Consider the following 16902-nt stretch of genomic DNA (forward strand, 5'->3'; position numbering starts at 1 on the left):
GGTTTCACTACTTTAACTTGCAATTCTCAATTGCATAAGATATTAAACATTATTTTGTATGCTTATTTGCCACCTGTTTTGGATATTTTCTTGATGAACTGTCTCTTCTGATCCTTTGCCCAGTTTTTAATTGAATTTATTGTTGAATTTCAGATTTCTTGTATATTGTTGATTCTTATCCTTTAGCAAGTATTATCCTGCAAAAATTTTCTTCTAGTGGCTAGATTTTTCTTTCTCTTTGGGGTGGCATGGAGGAGTCACACCCAGTGCTTAGGAATCACTACTAAGCACTTACTCCAAAGCAAGTACTCCAGCATTCTGAGTCACCTCTCTCTCCCACTTCTGTCTCTTAATGGTGTGTTTCAAGGGAGTATGCTTTAACCCAAATCAAGTCCAACTTACTAGTTTTTCCTTTCATGAGTAAAGTTTTTGGAGTTATACCTATATAGTTGTCTAGATTTTTATTTATGACTTTATGACTTCTGGAAATTCTGTAATTTTCCTTGTGTACCTTGGGTTAATTTTGATGAAAGGTGTAATGCATGTGTACTCATTGTGTGCCTGTATAAGGTTTTGAATTTTAGGTTTTGGTTGATATGTCTAATTGTTTCCATATGAAATTTGGATTTTAGTATTTGTTCACTTTTATTTTATTTTTTTTATGAGATTAGAGGTATAGGAACTACAAGCCCCTCACCTAACACACCTGCCTATCTGTAGATTGTATTTTTCCCAAATGGATCATACCATCTCAGCCTCTATCATCCCACTTACTTGGAATATTCTTTATTCATCCATATAAGCTTTCCTAATGCTTACCTCACAATTCATTTACTCTACATTTCCCCATACCTCTACTAGTATATAATCTCATGAGATGTAAGTAAAACTGTTGAACTTGTCTAAGCACAATTATGGACTATTAGACACCTCACACCCCTCACACCCCCAAAGTCCAGCCCAGAAAATTCTCAACAAAAAAGTCAATCTTGCTGGGCAGAAAAAAACTTTAGTAATTGCCAGGAACACAGATTTGAATTAGAAAAAAAGAAAAAACAGCCCTGAAACTAGAATCCCTGTAAAGTCTAGAAAAGCTGGTCTGGTAGTGTTTGAGAGAGCAATACAGAAGGGAGATGGCTCAAAGGCAGGCGGCTACTGGGAAGCAGAAGAAACTCAATTGTTCTTCAGTAGAACAAGTTCAATGAGTTCTTGAGTCAACGGTCCACTTCTTAGTGAAAAGACACATTGTCCTACTAAATAACAGCAAGTAATTAAACCTCCTGAACATCAAAGTAGTATTTAAATCTGACAATAACTGAAAAGAGACCTAATTTTGTCAACATAAGATTTAATCTTATACAATAATTGTGTTTTGTTATAAGTACACTCCAGTACATTTAGAGTCACTTGTCCACTCAAACCTTAATATTCATTCATCTCATCTAAGGAAAAACATTGTTGGACCTACTCTGCAGATTTATAAATATCCGAAAGAGATAGAATCCCAGGGCTAGCATGAAACTATGGAATGGAGAGGGGTAGAGAAGATTCTGCTATCCTATGTCACATCAAGTGAAGCAATTGCCTGCAAGGCAATCTATGACTAAACCTCAAACTATTTTCACTTGAGAGAGAAAAGCAGTCAGTTCTGCTTTTCTTGAGTTTTATACAATATAGCCTGAGAGTCCAGCTGTTCCGGTCACAGCCTCACATTCTTTCTGCAAAGCTCCAACTGACAAGATTTATGGGATGGCCTGGAGAAGCATGCTAAATAATGTGGGCTGAAACCACAAAAGAGAACTTTCTGGCCCTAGAAGAGTAAATCTAGTCTCTATGGGGAACTGGACAAGCAACCCCCAAACCATGCATCAGCTATGGGAGTTCAATACACAGGAATAAAGCAACAAAGTTGCTTCTCTTTTTAAGTCTCTGATGAGAATGGTAATGGTGGAACCAGTGAGACAGTACAGGGATTAAGGCACACAGCAGTTAAGTCTGGCTCAATCCCCAGCACTATATATGGTCTCTCAAACCCTGCCAAAATTGATCCCTAAGCACAGAACCAGAAGTAAGCCTTGAGTACCACTAATTGTACATTCTTCCTGTACATGCATGTACACACAAACACACACACAATATGGTCATGCTAAAGCATAAGGGACTGCAGTATCAAGGGGTTACTAGAGATACTTGTTTCTAGACTCAGTGAAATTCTAGAATAATCTCAACACAGGGAGAAGGAAAACTGAAGCAACGGTAAAAGACAGACTATTGCCACTGATACAAAGCTAGAGCATTTGGAAATTTGTAAAACCACATGAAATTGCTTTTCATGCTCAGGAGCTAGCACAGGCAGAAGCCATCACCAAAGCCATCTCAAACAGGATCGTTAATAAAAAAAAAATCATCAGGACCAAAAAGCAATGTGCTTAAAAGTAATAATGATATCCTTTGACATTTTAACGCTTAAAATATCTGCAGCAAACTTGCTAAGCCAGTTTAAATCATGTTCATGGAATAATGCTCTAAGTCAGATGACCAACAACTTGCTGTGGCAGGTAACTGGGAATTGTACTTACAGTGAGTTGGGTCGAGTAGGTTTGAGAACATCCAGGTCTGGGTCACTAGAGTTCATGTTGGGTGGTAGGCTGCTGCTGGAGTTAAGGATGCTGTTTGCATTCGAGGAGATGACTGATTCTAAGCTGGAGTTGATAATGCTGTTCCTTTGTTCTTCTGAGAATAGACAAAGACCAAGAGCCTAATATTAGTACTACTCCTATGAAGACATTTCCTTATATTTATTTAATAGAGATTACATTGAGATCTCTGTCCCAATGGGGACACAGAAAATGCTTAAGAGCTAAAAAAAATGTTTAAGAGCTAAAAATCAAGGACAGGGAAATAGTAGAAAGTGTTCGAGCACATGTATTGTATACACAAGAACCAAGGCTTGACCTGTGGCAGCAATATCACTTTTCTAACACTGTTGGTGTAGCCAAGAAGGTCCCTTGTGCCACTGCCATATCAGTAAGGCACTGCTAGCCTGAACATCATTGAACCAGTAAGTATCTCTAGGAGGGACCACTGGGGCTTTTAATCATTGCTTAGATCCCCTGAGTAATACAAATATGACAGAAGAAGACAAAGAAACAGAAAATTGGTTAAGGATATAACATAATGGTTAGTTTTGAAATTCAATAGCAAACCACTCATTTCAATAGACTAGGAAACACTTCCTCTTTAACAATTTCTTCCTGGGGCCAGAGCGATAGCACATCAGTATGGCAATTGCCTTGCATATGGCTGACCCAGGTTTGATCCTGAGCAGTCCATAGTCCTGAGCTTGCCAGGAGTGATTTCTGAGTGCAGAGACAGGAGTAACCCCTGAGCGCCACCAGGTGTAGCCTAAAAAAAACAAACAAAAATTCTTCCCAAGAGTGTCTCTCTATTGTATAAAGCCATATAATAATGGCCATTATACTATAAATTATACCTTTAAGAAAGCCTATTCCATATTTATAATTTTTCTTTCTTAAAATTTAATTTTTTGATTCTGTGGTTTTCTATTATATTAATAATGGCTCCTCATGCATGTATAATTTATGCCTTTTGACTGGAAGATGTTCATCTTAATCCTCTTTATATTCAACCAGAGCCCTTAATTACTGAGATACCCAACTTTGATGCTATAACTTTTGCTTCCAATATTGTGCTAATTGAGCCAAGACCATTACAATCTCTAACTCTTAGCTGTTCATAATAAAATGTGAAGTGGTCAGAACTGGAGAGATAGCACAGCGGTAGGGCATTTGCCTTGCACACAGGCAAGCCAGGACGGATGGTGATTTGAATCCTGGCATCCCATATGGTCCCATGTGCTTGCCAGGAGTGATTTCTGAGTGCAGAGCGAGTAGTCACCCCTGAGTGCTACTGGGTGTGATCCTCCCACCCCGAAAAAAAAACAACTGCTTCTACTGCTTGATATCAACTCCTTATTGATTCAGGTCTTAATTCTGACTGCTTCTCCAGATACTCTTCTGGTTGTCTCCATCTCCATGTATTTGGTATCTAACTTCATATTAGTTTTTTTATGTCTGTAAAAGTTAGATAATTGAATATGATTGAAAATGGAGGTTAGGGGGCCAGGCGGTGGCGCTAAAGGTAAGGTGCCTGCCTTGCATGCGCTAGCCTTGGACGGACCGCGGTTCGATCCCCCGGTGTCCCATATGGTCCCCCAAGCCAGGAGCAACTTCTGAGCACATAGCCAGGAGTAACCCCTGAGCGTTACTGGGTGTGGCCCAAAAACCAAAAAAAAAAAAAAAAAAAAAAAAAGAAAATGGAGGTTAGGATCCAAGCAGTCATAATAATACTTGGAAAATACTTTACTAAATTAAGGGAATGAGCATCTAAATTGGCTCCTATCATCCATCTCAGACTGGCTGTTGATAGTCACTTTTCACTCCTTCACTGATTCTTGTCTAGGGTCTTTAGAAGGGAACTATTCTGTATAACTCAAGGAGCTGTCATGAGGATCAAGTGGGATTATAAGCAAGAATGTGTTTTGTAAACTTCAGAACATCATTCAAATAAGAGAACTTCCTGTTTCTTCTCATCTTTAAAGACTTGGAAGCACACACTGAAGAAAAGCACACACATTTTTGGGGATGATTTAGCTAAATGGCACAGGCATAATTGCCATAGGGATTTGGAATTTGAAATGTCACTAATACTCCACAGCTACTAGAGAAACAATATATTAATATCACCAGATGGTTTTGGTGATCAATTAATTTATCAAGAAGTATATCTGGGGCAAAAGCCGGCTCCCTATGTGTGACAGCAGGCGGGGAAAATCCGTGAAAGTACACCGGCCCAGTGGGGCCCAACTGTGAAAAACTGTGAGTGTGACCTGTCTATGTCTGTCTACTGTCCTCTTGCGTGAAACTCTTGCGAGTGGGGCAAAAAGAGGCTCCAGAAACCTCGCTCGCCCAGACGCCATTTTCAGGGAGGGACTACAGAGCATGAAAACCGGCTAAGCTTTGCAAAAGCCGGCTCCCTGTGTGTGACAGCAGGCGGGGAAAATCCGCGAAAGTACACCGGCCCAGTGGGGCCCAACTGTGAAAAACTGTGAGTTTGACCTGTCTATGTCTGTCTACTGTCCTCTTGCGTGAAACTCTTGCGAGTGGGGCAAAAAGAGGCTCCAGAAACCTCGCTCGCCCAGACGCCATTTTCAGGGAGGGACTACAGAGCATGAAAACCGGCTAAGCTTTGCAAAAGCCGGCTCCCTGTGTGTGACAGCAGGCGGGGGAAATCCGCGAAAGTACACAGGCCCAGTGGGGCCCAACTGTGAAAAACTGTGAGTGTGACCTGTCTATGTCTGTCTACTGTCCTCTTGCGTGAAACTCTTGCGAGTGGGGCAAAAAGAGGCTCCAGCGGAGCACAGCTGTTCCGCTTCGCTACGCGGCCGTGCACTCTTTCTAAGGAAAGAACTCCATTGCAACAAGAAGGAAAAATCACACTAAGAACGGCGCTATATCACAGAAGCAAACATTTCTCTCCGGACTGTCTTCTCTGTTGCATGCTCGGGCCTAAGATTTGACCCAGTGTGAGGCTTCATCCACGAAGGACTCCCCTCCCTTAGAGGCAAGTCAGCCCATCCAGAAAGGGAGGAGCCAGAGGAGTGTGCTGCCTGCATCATATAGACAATGAATACCACCACAACACGTAGAAAAACCCACAATACAAGTGTGACAATGGGGAAACAACGCAGGCCAGCATCAGACATAGAGAATGAAGATGACAATTCAGAGGACCAGATAATGACGAACCAACTAATCAACCTCTCAGATAAGGACTTTAGACTAGCAATATGGAAGATGCTCAATGGACTCAAAGAAACCATGGATCGAGTTGAACAGAACACTAATAAGAACCAAGAAAACATGAAGACAGAAAACACAAAACTCCAAACTGAAATAACATGTCAACTAACAGGACTGAAAAAGTCAGTAAACGAAGTGAATGACAAAATGGATAAGCTCTGGGACAGGGTATCAGAAGCTGAGAATAGACTTGGTGCTGTGGAAGATGAGATACATAACAATTCCATACAGCAGGAGAGATTGGACAAAAAACTTAAAGCAAATGAGCAGACAATGGAAAAATTAGTCAAAGAATGGGAACAGACGAAAATAGAAGTCTATGATAAGATCAACAGAAACAACTTAAGAATCATTGGAGTCCCAGAGACCCAGGAAGAAAATTTCCAGGAAGAATCAATGGTCAAGAACATCATTAAAGAGAAACTTCCAGAGCTAAAGAATATATGTGATCAAATCCTGCATGCCCGAAGAGTACCAACCAAAAGAGACCCCAGAAAAACCACCCCAAGACACATCCTAGTCACAATGACAAATCCCACAGATAGAGACAGAATTCTGAAAACAGCAAGATCAAAAGGGGAAATCATGTTCAAGCAAGCTTCCCTGAGATTTACAGCAGACCTGTCACCAGAAACGCTCAATGCCAGAAAGCAGTGGTGGGATATTGTGACAAGACTGAATGAAATGAATGCTTCACCCAGAATACTATACCCAGCAAAACTCACTTTCCGGTTTGATGGAAGAATACATGGTTTCACAGACAAAAAACAGCTCAGAAACTTCACAGACACAAAACCAGTCTTAAGAGAAAAACTGAAAGACCTAATCTAAGACAAGACTACCCAAAAGACACACCAAATTTTGAAATAAAGATGGCGTTAAATCCCAGGACAATTCTTTCTCTCAACGTCAATGGACTAAATGCACCAGTTAAGAGACACAGAGTGGCTAAATGGATCAAAAAACTCAATCCAACCTTCTGCTGCCTACAAGAAACGCACCTGAATAGTCAGAACAAACATAGACTCAAAATAAAAGGCTGGAGAAAAATTATCCAAGCAAACAACACCCATAAAAAAGCTGGAGTGGCCATACTAATATCAGATAATGCAAACTTTATACTCAGGAAGGTTGTAAGGGATAAAGATGGACATTTTATATTAATCAAGGGGTACGTAGAGCAGGAAGAATTCACTCTCCTAAACATATATGCACCGAATGAGGGGCCAGCAAAATATTTAATACAACTGTTGACAAATCTGAAAAATAATATCAACAACAACACAATAATTGTGGGGGACCTTAACACGGCTTTGTCAACACTGGACAGGTCAACCAGACTGAAACCCAACAAGAATATACTAGACCTGAGGAGAGAAATGGAAGAAAGAGGCCTAGTGGATATATATAGGACACTCCATCCCCAGAAACCTGGATACACATTCTTCTCCAATGTACATGGGACATTCTCCAGGATAGACTACATGCTGGCACATAAAACATACCTCCATAAGACCAAGAGGATAGAAATTTTGCAGACTACCTTCGCTGACCACAAGGCTCTGAAATTATTTGTGAACTCCAAAGGGACTCAGAAGAAACACTTTAACACCTGGAAGTTAAACAGCCTCATGCTCAATAACCAGTGGGTCCGAGATGAAATCAAGGAGGAAATAAAAAGGTTCCTGGAAACAAATGACAATAAAGACACAAACTCTCAGAACTTATGGGACACAGCAAAAGCAGTACTGAGAGGAAAATTTATAGCTTTGCAAGCACACATCAGGAAGGAAGAAGGAGCTTACCTGAGTAGCTTAATGACACAGCTAATAGAACTAGAAAATGCTCAACAAAAGGACCCAAGAATAGGAAGACAGAAGGAAATAACAAAGCTGAGAGCAGAAATCAACGAAGTGGAAACTCAAAAAACAATCCGAAAGATCAACGAAAGCAGAAGTTGGTTCTTTGAAAAAATAAACAAGATTGATAGACCACTGGCAAACCTAACAAAGAAAGAGAGAGAGAGAAACTTGATAACTCGTATCAGGAATGAAAAAGGAGAGATCACTACTGATATGACAGAGATTCAAAGGGTAATCAGAAACTACTTTGAAAAACTCTATGCCACTAAAAATGAGAACCTGGAAGAAATGGATAAATTCTTGGACTCTTATAATCTTCCACGGTTGAAGGAAGAGGATGCAGCATATCTAAACACCCCCATCACCATTGATGAAATTAAAACAGTAATCAAATGTCTGCCGAAAAACAAAAGCCCAGGTCCAGATAGATTCACTAATGAATTCTATCAAACTTTCCAAGAGGAACTACTGCCAATCTTGGCAGGACTCTTTCATGAAATTGAACAAACAGAAACACTTCCAAATAGCTTTTATGAAGCCAACATCACCTTGATACCTAAACCAGACAGAGACGCTACCAAAAAAGAAAATTACAGACCAATATCACTGATGAATGCAGACGCAAAGATCCTCAACAAAATCCTGGCAAATAGGATTCAATGCCTCGTTAAAAAGATCATCCACTACGATCAAGTAGGTTTCATCCCAGGAATGCAAGGCTGGTTTAACATCCGTAAATCTATCAACATAATACACAACATCAATAACAAGAAAAATAAAAACCACATGATCATATCAATGGATGCAGAGAAAGCATTTGATAAGGTCCAACACCCATTCTTGATCAAAACTCTCAGCAAGATGGGAATGAAGGGAACCTTTCTCAATATAGTGAAGGCCATCTACCACAAGCCAGTGGCAAATATTATCCTCAATGGAGAAAAACTGAAAGCCTTCCCTCTAAATTCTGGCACAAGACAAGGCTGTCCTCTCTCACCACTCCTATTCAACATAGCACGGGAAGTACTTGCTATAGCGATTAGGCAAGAAAAGGATATCAAGGGAATCCAGATAGGAAAGGAAGAAGTCAAGCTCTCACTGTTTGCAGATGACATGATACTCCACTTAGAAAACCCTAAAGACTCTATCAAAAAGCTTCTAGAAACAATAGACTCATATAGCAAGGTGGCAGGCTACAAAATTAACACATAAAAATCAATGGCCTTTCTATACACCAATAGTAATAAGGATGAAATGGACATTAAGAAAACAACCCCATTCACAATAGTGCCACACAAACTCAAATATCTTGGAATCAACTTGACTAAATATGTGAAGGACCTATACAAAGAAAACTATAAAACTCTGCTCCAAGAAATAAGAGAGGACACATGGAAATGGAAACGCATACCCTGCTCATGGATTGGCAGGATTAACATCATCAAAATGGTAATACTCCCCAAGGCATTATACAGATTTAATGCCATCCCTCTAAAGATACCCATGACATTCTTCAAAGAAGTGGATCAGACACTTTTGAAATTCATTTGGAACAATAAACACCCTCGAATAGCTAAAGCAATCATTGGGAAAACGAATATGGGAGGAATTACTTTCCCCAACTTTAAACTGTACTACAAAGCAACAGTTATCAAAACAGCATGGTATTGGAATAAGGATAGGTCCTCAGATCAGTGGAATAGGCTTGAATACTCAGAAAATGTTCCCCAGACATACAACCTCCTAATTTTTGATAAAGGAGCAGGAAATCCTAAATGGAGCAGGGAAAGCCTCTTCAACAAGTGGTGTTGGCACAATTGGATAGCCACTTGCAAAAAATTGAACTTAGACCCCCAGCTAATATCATGTACGAAGGTAAAATCCAAATGGATTAAAGACCTCGATATCAGCCCCAAAACCATAAGATATATAGAACAGCACATAGGCAAAACACTCCAGGACATTACAGGCATCTTCAAGGAGGAAACTGCAATCTCCAAGCAAGTGAAAGCAGAGATTAACAGATGGGAATATATTAAGCTGAGAAGCTTCTGCACCTCAAAGGAAATAGTGCCCAGGATACAAGAGCCACCCACTGAGTGGGAGAAACTATTCACCCAATACCCATCAGATAAGGGGCTAATCTCCAAAATATACAAGGCACTGACAGAAATTTACAAGAAAAAACATCTAATCCCATCAAAAAATGGGGAGAAGAAATGAACAGACACTTTGACAAAGAAGAAATACACATGGCCAAAAGACACATGAAAAAATGTTCCACATCACTAATCATCAGGGAGATGCAAATCAAAACAATGATGAGATACCACCTCACACCCCAGAGAATGGCACACATCACAAAGAATGAGAATAAACAGTGTTGGCGGGGATGTGGAGAGAAAGGAACTCTTATCCACTGCTTGGTGGGAATGCCGTCTAGTTCAACCTTTATGGAAAGCGATATGGAGATTCCTCCAAAAACTGGAAATCGAGCTCCCATACGATCCAGCTATACCACTCCTAGGAATATACCCTAGGAACACAAAAATACAATACAAAAACCCCTTCCTTACACCTATATTCATTGCAGCACTATTTACCATAGCAAGACTCTGGAAACAACCAAGATGCCCTTCAACAGACGAATGGCTAAAGAAACTGTGGTACACAATGGAATATTATGCAGCTGTCAGGAGAGATGAAGTCATGAAATTTTCCTATACATGGATGTACACGTAATCTATTATGCTGAGTGTAATAAGTCAGAGAGAGAGAGAAAAACGCAGAATGGTCTCACTCATCTATGGGTTTTAAGAAAAATGAAAGACACCCTTGTAATAATAATTTTCAGACACAAAAGAGAAAATAGCTGGAAGTTCCAGCTCACCTCAGGAAGCTCACCACAAAGAATGATGAGTTTAGTTAGGGAAATAACTACATTTTGAACTGTCCTAATAATGAGAATGTATGAGGAAAATGGAGAGCCTGTCTAGAGTACAGGCGGGGGTTGGGTGGGGCGAAGGGAGACTTGGGACATTGGTGATGGGAATGTTGCACTGGTGATGGGTGGTGTTATTTACATGACTGAAACCCAAACACAATCATGTATGTAATTAAGGTGTTTAAATAAATTAAAAAAAAAAGAACATTAGTGTAAATATAGTTCTGCAATGATCCAGCAATGTATTCATTGGCATTTATCCAAAGGATTAAAAAAATCTAAAAAGATATTTGTAGCTATATTTATATTATTCACAATAGCCAAAACATAGAATCAGTCTAAGTCCTAACACTAGATGATTGGAGCTGGTATATAAATAAAATTGGTATGTCAATGTGAATTCAATGAATGCCATTTGAACATTAAAAAGAAAAGTTGTTTTAAAAAAAAAAGAAAAATATTTGTTGAATGAATAAAAATATTACCTCCCTTTTTGAGGTGGCTGTATAAATAAGAAGGAACTGTATAATAAAGAAGGCAGTTGCCTGAATCATTTTCTGAAGAAACTAGAGAAACCAGCAAGTAGTCTGTTTACAATTTAAAAGAAATAGATAACTCATTCACAGCTAAAGGATGAAATGCAGTGCTCCCAAGAAGCGCTTCTCTCTTTATAAATGCCTACCTAAACAAACAAGGTATGTCTTTGGTGTGAAAAGGCTAAATAACTTTTCTGCAAACTAAAAATGAAACCAAAGACCAAAGAATAAACTGGTAATCTGAAATAATCTCATTTTCTACAACCCAATTTTGAGTTATGGTCATTTTTCTATTGTGTTTTATTAAAGTAGGTTACTTTAATATTACCCCATCTTTTGTCATCACACAGAATGCTTTAGTACTATACAGTCGCTTACCTAATGCCCCTCAGGGAAGTATGTATTTTTTTTTTATTTATTATGATGTCAACTTCTCTTTGTACAGCTCCCCCACCAAATAAATCTAGCAGCCATCAAAAAAAAAAAAAAAAAAGAAGTATATCTGGCTAAATAATCACAAAACCCTTTTGAGATGAGTCTGACTAGGTTCACTGCCAAGGCAGTTTAGAGGTATCATTCGAATTCAGATCTTTAATAAGCAAAAAAGAGGAGTGTTGTGACCCAAAAACCCCACCACTTTCCCACTTGTACTAGTCATATGCATAAAATATATTATGCTTATGAATTATATTAGAGTAAAATTCATGTTAAACAAAGATAAATATTTAAATAACCCCTACTATCTTGGCAAATTTCCAATGTCCTGTTTAAAGACCCATCTTTAAACATGCCATGAGGTTATTATGAATCACAGTACATTTTGAAAAAATACAAAAAAATGAGACTGGAACAATGTACAGTATGTAGAAGTACTTGCCTTTCATACAATCTGAGTGTGAACTCCAAAACTACATGTGGCCCTCTGATCCCCAAAAGAAGTGATCCCTGAGTATAGTATCAGTATAATCTCTGAGCACTGCAAGGTGTGGTCCCCAAACAAAGAAAAAAAACAAATTATCCTCAGCTTTAGAAATATTAATATTTCAAGACTTTAAGTTCTAAACAGAAACAAGAGCAATGAAAGAAAAGAGAAGTAGGGTAAGAAAGGTAGTTCAATGGGCTGAGCACAACTATGTATGAAGAAATCCCCATGGTACTCAGAGCACAACCAGGAGTAAGAACGAAGTACTACTGAGTGTGGTCCAAAACCAAGCAAAAGCAAAACCAAAACCCCTAAAATCCAAGAGTTAAATTCTGCCATGTGGGAGAACTATATGGCCTGCTATCAGAAACAAAAGTAACTCTAAAATTGCATAGTCAGAGGATCATTGAGGGAATTTGCTTGTCAGTTAAAGATAGGAATAAATCAATGTGCTGAAATTTCTTTCACACATAAAACTTACATCAAGAGCCCAGACAGACTCAGAGAAACCCAAGATCAACATATGAAAAAGGGGAGTAAAAATGAACCTTCTATGGAGTTCAACAGGATATATTCTCTGCATTTTTTGGAGAGAAGACAGGAACAGTTTAGGTCTAGTTTGAGGCCAACTTTAGAAAACAAAAATCTGGGGCCGGCGAGGTGGCGCTAGAGGTAAGGTGACTGCCTTACAAGCACTAGCCAAGGAAGGACCACGGTTCAATCCCCCGGCGTCCCATATGGTCCCCCAAGCCAGGGGCAATTTCTGAGCGCTTAAGTAGCCAGGAGTAACCCCTGAGCATCAAACGGGTGTGGCCTGAAAAACCAAAAAAAAAAAAAAAAAAAAAAAAAGAAAACAAAAATCTCTAAATTCATAGGAAATAAAAAACTATAACTATAGTTCACATTCCTTGGGATAATTATTTGTGAAAAACAGGGCTATGAGTTTACAAATTAGCATCTAGAATCATACTTTGCTAGAAGTATACTTATTTTTTTGGTTTATGGGCCACACCCAACAGTGCTTAGGGCTTGCTTCTGCCTCTGCTCTCAGGAGAAGCTCCTGGCTGGCTCTTATGGAATGCTGGGATTTGAACCACCATCTGTCCTGGGTCAGCTGCATGCAAGGCAAAAGCCCTAATGCTGTATGTACTATCTCTTGGCCCCTAGAAGTATACTTATTTTCTCAAAAAATTATTTAAATTTTTTTCTGCCTTACTATCCATTAGGAAATTAATATACTAAAAGTTTCTTTAATTTTCATTAATTCAAAGACTTTATTGTGAACACCTGTTGGTGCATGGTCCCAAACAAATAGCAGATGAATGATTTCTTGATATTTTGTTCAGATGAAATAAGAGATTGTGTTAACTTGCACAGATTTATTCACACATCTACCTCCAATTGTTAAACTATGAATAATCTCAGTTTGAACTTCTGACAAATTTTTAAATAACAGTTCAAAGTGTTTAAAGTGTTTTGCTTTAGAAATATCCCTCTCCTCCAGTTTTTATTCAGGAGTCGTGATTTAAAAATACTGTTTAAATAGACCTACAGTCATACAATGTTCCAAACCCATTATGTCATCCACCAATGTCAGAATCCTTCAATGTCTCAAGATGTCCTTCTATCTGCCTACCCCTTCCCTTGAAAAATTCATTATAAACAAACAAACCATAATTAATACAGTTTGGGTCACATGTCTGCAAGATTTTAATGCTTATGATTTTGATACACACAGCAGAATTACCTCACTATCACCAAAGTACCCAAGATCCTCCACCTCTTCCACCAATGTATTTATAATAGTTTGCCACATCTTTCTCCCTTCTAGCCACTGCCCAGCCCCTTACATGGCATTCTCAGTTCTGTAAACCAAGGCCAAGAGTTTGCAAAATATTTGACCAGAATTCAGACTGAGGTTCAAGTTTTTAAGGACATATCTACTATTACTGTATTAAACACAAAATTCTCTATGAGCTAATCAAGAAATCTGCAGCATATAGAACATACTATTTATTAAAAAAAACCCACACATGAATAAGTGTAAAAATAAAAGGACTCAACCTTCTGTAAATTAGAAGAATAAATAGAATAAACAATGAATATTATGGGCACTTTTTTTTGGGGGGGGGCACACCCAATGACACTCAGGGATTACTCCAGGCTACATGCTCAGAAATCACTCCTGGCTTGGGGGATCATATGGGATGCCGGGGGAATCGAACCGTGGTCTGTCCTAGGTTAGTGCTTACAAGGCAAACTCCCTACTGCTTGTGCCACTGCTCTGGCCCCTATGATGGGCATTTCTAACAAATCTAAAACTTGGGCTTCCATTTGCTCTAGCAACTCTACTTCTTGGAATATACCTTAAGGGCCCAAAATCAAATGGAGAAATTTGCACCCTATGTTCCTTGTAGCACTATTTACAATAACCAAAATCTAAAAGCAAAAGCTCAGTGCCCAAGAATAGATGCCCAAGGTACATATGCACAATGAAATATTATTCAGACATAAGTAAAGATAGTCATGCAATTTGCTGCTACATGGAGGTATGTAGAGAGTATTATTCTGAGTGAAATTATTCAGAGAAAGGCTGACACACAAATATCTCATAAAGAAATATAATAATGGAATAATGAATACCTAAAGATGGAGGAAACAAAGAACATTTGAAGTGATATTCAGTAAGAAATATGCCACCCATGGGGCTGAGAGATAAGGCAAGGAGGGGGCAATGACTATGGTGAAGGAAAGCACTCAACTGGGAGAAGAAGTGGTGCTGGAAGGCGGTGACATGTTATGTATGAAACAATATCAGCAACTCTGTAAAGCACAGTGCAAAAACCTGTATGTTAAAAAAGTGACCCTTATAGATACAGGCTGACTGGTGGGTGGAGCTGAGAGAGGAAAATGGATACTGGTGAAGGGATAGGTATTGAAACAATATGTACCTGGAATCAAATCATGAATAACTGTCATTTCATGAAAACTAAATAAAAATTGATTTAAAAAAGTTCATGTTTGGGCCAGAGTGATAGCATTGTGGGAAGGGCATTTGCCTTGCATGTGGCTGACTTAGGTTTGATTTCCAGTATCCCATAGAGTCCCCTAAGCCTGCCAAGAGTAGTTTCTTAATGTAGAGCCAGGACTAACCCCTGAACACTACTGGGTGTGGCCCCAAAACCAAAAAAGAAATTACTATGTTTACTCTTTTAAAAAAATAATATATATAATCTTTCACATGTTATTACCTAGAGCCAAATAAAACAACAGAAAGAAGTTCTTTGTCCAAAAAGAAAATATAAAAAAACACAATCAAAAGATCTCATGGTTGTGCAGACAAGAGAATTGAATATGCAGCTGAAAAGTAGGTTCTTTCCTGGTATCTCTTGATGTCTATATGATAAGGGAATCTGGAAATCTAACCTACCAAGCCTACCAGAATGTTATAGGGCACAGAAACAGCAAATAAGGACACCAAGAACTTCGGGGTAGACAGCTTCTATACTGAAATACTTAAAATCCATACTAAGAAGGAAGGTGAGTTTATTCCTGAGAAGGGGTGGAGAGTAAAACCAATAGCAAATCAAACATTTTAGTGGTTAGAACAAATTATACCAAGACAAATTATGAAGCATTTGGAGTGAATTGGAAAATAAAGAGAAAAGTGATTCAGCAAATGCCACTGAAAACAAGAGAATTGTTTTTTGTTAGGTGGGCAAATGAGAAAGCTTTTCCTGGTAGAACAACATTATGAAACTAGGTAGTTTAAAAGACTTATTTATACATTACCAAAACCTGCAAAAAGTTAACCAAATTATTTAAATGCCACTTATGATCCAAACTAGCTCTGAAGTCTTCATTAAAAGGTATAAGGGTGAACGATGGCAATGCCATGACTGAAGAAAATAAAATTATAGGCTAGTGGACCAAAAAAGAAAAACAACCAGATGTGAGTCAAATCAACAAGAGAACCTTAAAAAAGACCAAAAGAGAAAGAATACCCACAAATCAAGGAGTACCCATAAACTGACTAAAGTTAGACTTTTTGCTTTCCTCAAATATTTGTCAACAATGTCTCTTCATGTTTCTCAGAAAAAAAGGAGCCCACAAGTAAGAAATTGATCAAATAAAATCAAACCCCAAAACAACTAGCAACACATGGGGGTAAGGTATAGGATGATTTCAGGAACCTCTGATCCAACAGAAGTGACAAACAAGATGAGGATTCAGTTCTTTAGAACACCAGCACCCAATCGCAGGGGCATATTGCAACCCTGTGTACCAGGAAAGTGCCATTCTTTTGGTGACCTGCAAAGTTGGCATCATCTCATGTACTTTACGTGTCTACTGAAAGCACTACATTTGCATATCACTCCATAAATGTTCCAAATCATGAATCTAATAACAAGCAAGCAAAATGTATCGTGCGGGGCTTGAGAGATAGCATGGAGGTAAGGCGTTTGCCTTTCATGCAAAAGGACAGTGGTTCGAATCCCGGCATCCCATATGGTCCCCTGTGCCTGCCAAGGGCAATTTCTGAGCATAAAACCAGGAGTAACCCCTGAGCGCTGCCGGGTGTGACCCAAAAACCAAAACAAACAGAAAAACAAAATGTATCATGCAAGTTCTGAAAAAGGCAGTTTGTGGGTGTGCAATTTTTAGGTGTTTCAGAGAGAGCCCATCAATGCCCTTGAAACCAAAGTACTGGTTATATTGGGTAGTCTGTTTCTTTGTACAAATCAGGAGCAGAAAA

The 16902-nt window shown here is 38.9% G+C and overlaps 1 protein-coding gene across 1 annotated transcript in view; it reads right to left on the bottom strand.

Moving 5' to 3' along the window:
• The window catches only part of ARHGAP26 (Rho GTPase activating protein 26), a 517227-nt gene that overhangs the window by 90068 nt on the left and 410257 nt on the right, over nucleotides 1-16902 (bottom strand). Inside the window, exon 20 of the mRNA XM_049786899.1 lies at nucleotides 2580-2733. Coding sequence (XP_049642856.1) covers nucleotides 2580-2733 — 154 coding nt within the window. The remainder of the gene's footprint in view (nucleotides 1-2579; nucleotides 2734-16902) is intronic.

The sequence above is a fragment of the Suncus etruscus genome, chromosome 14 (assembly GCF_024139225.1).
Source record: "Suncus etruscus isolate mSunEtr1 chromosome 14, mSunEtr1.pri.cur, whole genome shotgun sequence".
Classification (NCBI taxonomy): domain Eukaryota; kingdom Metazoa; phylum Chordata; class Mammalia; order Eulipotyphla; family Soricidae; genus Suncus; species Suncus etruscus.